This window comes from Mastigoproctus giganteus, chromosome 4 (assembly GCF_048544385.1).
Source record: "Mastigoproctus giganteus isolate SK-2022 chromosome 4, ASM4854438v1, whole genome shotgun sequence".
Taxonomy (NCBI): Eukaryota; Metazoa; Arthropoda; class Arachnida; order Uropygi; family Thelyphonidae; genus Mastigoproctus; species Mastigoproctus giganteus.
This window is the reverse complement of record NC_143578.1, coordinates 125,250,504-125,254,838: the sequence shown is the minus strand read 5'-3', so window position 1 is coordinate 125,254,838 and position 4,335 is coordinate 125,250,504. Positions and strand designations below refer to the sequence as shown.

General features: G+C 37.4%; 1 protein-coding gene across 1 annotated transcript; it reads left to right on the top strand.

Moving 5' to 3' along the window:
* Positions 1-720: 720 nt before the first annotated feature.
* Positions 721-2,391, top strand: LOC150087043 (uncharacterized). Its single transcript, XM_090372354.1, has one exon. It carries the CDS (start codon positions 721-723, stop codon positions 2,389-2,391), a length of 1,671 nt encoding a protein of 556 aa, XP_090228480.1.
* Positions 2,392-4,335: the final 1,944 nt, after the last annotated feature.

Genomic DNA, 4,335 nt, shown 5'->3' with positions numbered 1-4,335 from the left:
CGCCACACGTTACATTTTTTAGAATGGCATCAAATTAAGCAAACCTATATGAACCCCATAAAACCTATATAAACATAGGATTCAGTTCCAGGATCTAAAATTTACTACACGCAAAACAGAATTAACTACGGTGTATAAATCAATACTAAACAACGCTGTAATGTTTGCATAGCAAATCAATTACATTTAAGAATACAAAGTACGGTATCCTCCGTTAAACACACGCTTCTGCATTCAAATTTTTGGTGGAATCTTCCGGCAGATAATCGAGGCCTATATTCTATACAGTCGGAGCTTTAAAGGCAAAAGAGAACAATTAAACATCCCAATAACATAAATAAATAATCATTTTATTGGCAGAAATGTAAACAAGCCCCCATCAGTGAAAATTTCTCTCTGCTTCTAGCCATAATGGAGAAACAAAGTTTTCTTGCTTTTGTATGTACGAAGTGGTTTGGAAAAACGATTAAAAATTAAAGTGAAAAATAATTTTATGGTTTTAATAAATAAATAAATACTTTTATTTCGTGTAAAAAATATGCACACATTCTGCTTTACTTCAAGAGTCAATCTATTAAGAGACTATACCTAATGTCCTTAAATAATAATTATTTTTTTCTTAGGAATTACGCTATCTCTGTTTAATATCTACCATTAATTTTATTGTATCATTCCAGAAAAGCAATCGAAGCGATCCTTGGGCACCACCTTCACCGTTCCATGACTTATCAACTGCACTGCTTCCGAATATGTGTTACCAAGCCATCAATTTACGGAGTATTTATATGGTTCGCATTCTTCTTCCTTGTGTTTCATTTCACGCGACATCAACAAGGAATAGTCACAGAGACAAGTCAGAAACATCGAGGACTTCTGCAGCACCAGCAGAAACCAACAGAAAGCGTGACGTCTAACGATTACACGGAGGAGAATGGAAACGCCGACAGTTCAACAGATTCGTATTCAGCTACTCTGAAAGTAGATAAATCACCTGTTCTGGCTGATAATGATATACTTAAGTTAATATTGAACGTTTCAAATATACCTTTTGCTTACGGGGAGATGCAGCCTCAGGGTTTGGCTATAAGTGATGAATGCAATAAATTTCCAAGTCTTTATGACCTTGATTTCAACAATGTCTACTGGCAACGCATGTCCTCAATAAATGGAAGTTTCTACCTATATGGAGCTTATTACGATGACAGACCACGTACTGGTTCAACTCCTCTAGTCCGAATCCTGGCCATGGTGAATCGTGTAAACCCTCCAGCTACATTTTGTCAATTTTGGTTTAACGATGGGGTTCGGTCGGTATTTTCTTCGGCCTCCTATACTTACATGTGGATCCGAACGTGGGGGAACTATGAAGATGATATTTTACAGCCCTTCATAATATCATGCCCTGTATATGGCACAAAATCCAGTGGCTTGGTACCAGCTTCAGTATCTCTAGTTGAACAAAGATGCACTAAACCATCGAATAATTTACGAGTGATCAATGAAAGGCCAGCTCAGAAACAAGACTTTGCTGTATGTGTAAAAGGATTAGATTTCCTTCATGAAGACATCAGCGTCCGTTTAGTGGAATGGATTGAACTCCTGCATCTTCTTGGGGCCAAAAAGATTTTCCTCTATGAATTAGAAGTCCACCCAAATATCTCCAAAGTAATACGTTATTACCAAGAAAAAGATATGGTGAAGATTACCCCGATATCATTACCTGGAACCCAACCGAATCTTTATGGACTTCGGCATCTTTATTTGAAGTCGAAAATTGTTCACAAAAGGCAGAATGAGCTGATCCCATACAACGATTGTTTGTATCAGAACCTCTACGCTTACGATTACCTTGTGCTTTTGGATACTGATGAAGTCATTGTTCCGGTAAAGCATCGACAATGGTCCGATTTAATAGCGGAGATTATTCAACAGGCAATCCTTCATACAAACAGCACCCATTCTAGCTATAATGTCCGTAATGTGTACTTTCTAGATGACATGCAAGATGGTGAGGAAAGTGAACATTCTGCGCACGAGCAAGGAATACCAGCTTATTTGCATATGCTGCAACACATATACCGATCTAAAAACTTTACTATGCCAGGATTTTACGTTAAAAGTTTCCACAGCACGGAGCACGTGGTGTCGTTACATAATCATTTTCCCCTTAACTGCTTCGAGAAATGTACCACCTACTCCGTCGATACCTCACTTGCGCAGATGAACCATTATAGAAAAGACTGTGTGGGCACCCTGCAAGATTCGTGTAAAACAGACTTCAGGATGTTCACAGTTCGGGATACAATTTTATGGAAATACAAAAATGACCTCATAGCGAGGGCCAAAGAAGTACTTTCAAAATTAGGCTTCTTCGGAAGGAATCTTCGCTGAGATCTATAATTTATATAACTGCACGTTTGTAAATCGCCATCTTAAATGTATGCAATAGTCACGTTTTTCATAAAATATGTCGATCATTAAAGTTCTTTTTAAAAAATGAATACTCGAAATATCCTCAGAAAACATCAAAACGCATTTAAATCTGATCACTTTAAGTAACTGCTCTATAATTAGTTCAATGAGTATGGTAACTAATCTAAACAATGAATGGTTTCCTCTAGGGATCTACTGTGGGGCTATGAATTATTATACTGGGTTTACAAAGAATATGTCTGCAATATAGACTTTCAATTAAACACTGTAACCATTGATCTGCCGAAGCAATTATATCCTGTACATTTCGAGAGAGTATCAATTAGGGCATTTACATACGTGCCAAATGCCCAAAGATCATGCCAATTTATACTATGTTAATTGTCTCTAGAAATGAATTAGGAAAAACTTTTAGAGAAACAGTGAAGATATTCTCAAGTCACTCCATGTCGAGAGTTGTAACAGATTCGATTTGTTGATGACGAGTAGCCTGGATGAATAGGGGTTAATATAAACAACCCAATCTGATTCTTCATACCATTTACACATTCCATGAAAATTGTGCCGTTTCCCATCCACAAGTGAAATCGTTCAAAATATGATGTTCACGTTTCTTGTCTTTATGTCACTGATTATTGATAAAAAAAATAATGCACAATAACTTTTTTTTTGTCGCTTTCTACCAAAAGTGCCACATTTTTGATAATTACGGATTTTTGAATGCCAGATTTATGAGGATTTTATTGTAATTTAAGAGATGTTCTGAAAAAAAAAAAAAAAAACTTGCCTTTCACAAAAGTGAAACATTCATTACATGAATAAAAGTAGTAGCTGTTCATGGGAATTTTTTTGTATTTTTCTAAGGCGAGACACAGCTGTCTCTGTATTGCTTATGAATACAAGTTTGAAGCATTGTGCACATTTAGTGAACATTGCCAAATGGTTTTAACATCAGTTATTTGATTACCACCCGCGACGTTTTCACTTCTGTTAATCAGTAATATTTTGATGCATGAATTTTTCCAACTACATTTCTCTGAGAGATGCAGTTTCGCCATATCTCATAAGGAATTGGGTCAGGTCTATAATTCACCAACGCATTACGCTTCATTAGGAATTCATGGTGTAGTTTGGCGAAAGTCACAAGCCAACACCACGAGAGATACTCTTCCCATTCTTTTGCTAATAGTATTAGTGTTAAAATGACATAATGATGCACGAAAGCAAACTATTTTGCATCTGCTAGTTGGAAAAATCACTCTCATATTATTTTCATCATCATAAAAGGATCCATACAATTCTTCCTTGAATCTTGCCGTCTCGGCCACTATTGTAGGCAACTTATATCAACGGTGCCTCCGTAGCCAGGTGGGCAGGAGCAGTAGTGCGTAGCACACGCTTCTTGATTAGACCGGGGTTCGAGCCTGTGCCCACCAAATACGGAGGATGCGGAAATGTCAGGGAATGACCACCGAATATCCCCGGAGCAATATGGCCTTAGTTGCTAATGCTCCTAAAAACCAAAATAACTTATATCAATGTCCCCACGAAGTTTACTTTGCTGCCTAAAGATAAACTTCCTAGCTTCTAGTCTGCTGCTCTTCCCTAAAATTTTACAGTTGGGTACTCTGATTCTTGTCTCACTTACCAGTATGAATATTCTTTACTCGGGTACTCGCGAGTGAATATAATCATCATTCTTCCACACCAAGTGGAAAACGCCTTGGATCAAATTCCATCATTGACACGAGGAATTTATGTTTTTTTATCCCCTCACATTGTGGCTGATTTGGTCAGTCTTGGACGAGGTGTGCACGTTTTTCCCCCTCCCGGAAGTTCGATTTTTCGTACAACAAAACATAAAATTGACACAGAACATACGCAATTTAATATACTGGCGCC

Bases quoted from the DNA above. Each gene is read 5' to 3' on its own strand.
- LOC150087043 (XM_090372354.1), top strand. From the start codon at position 721: ATGACTTATCAACTGCACTGCTTCCGAATATGTGTTACCAAGCCATCA.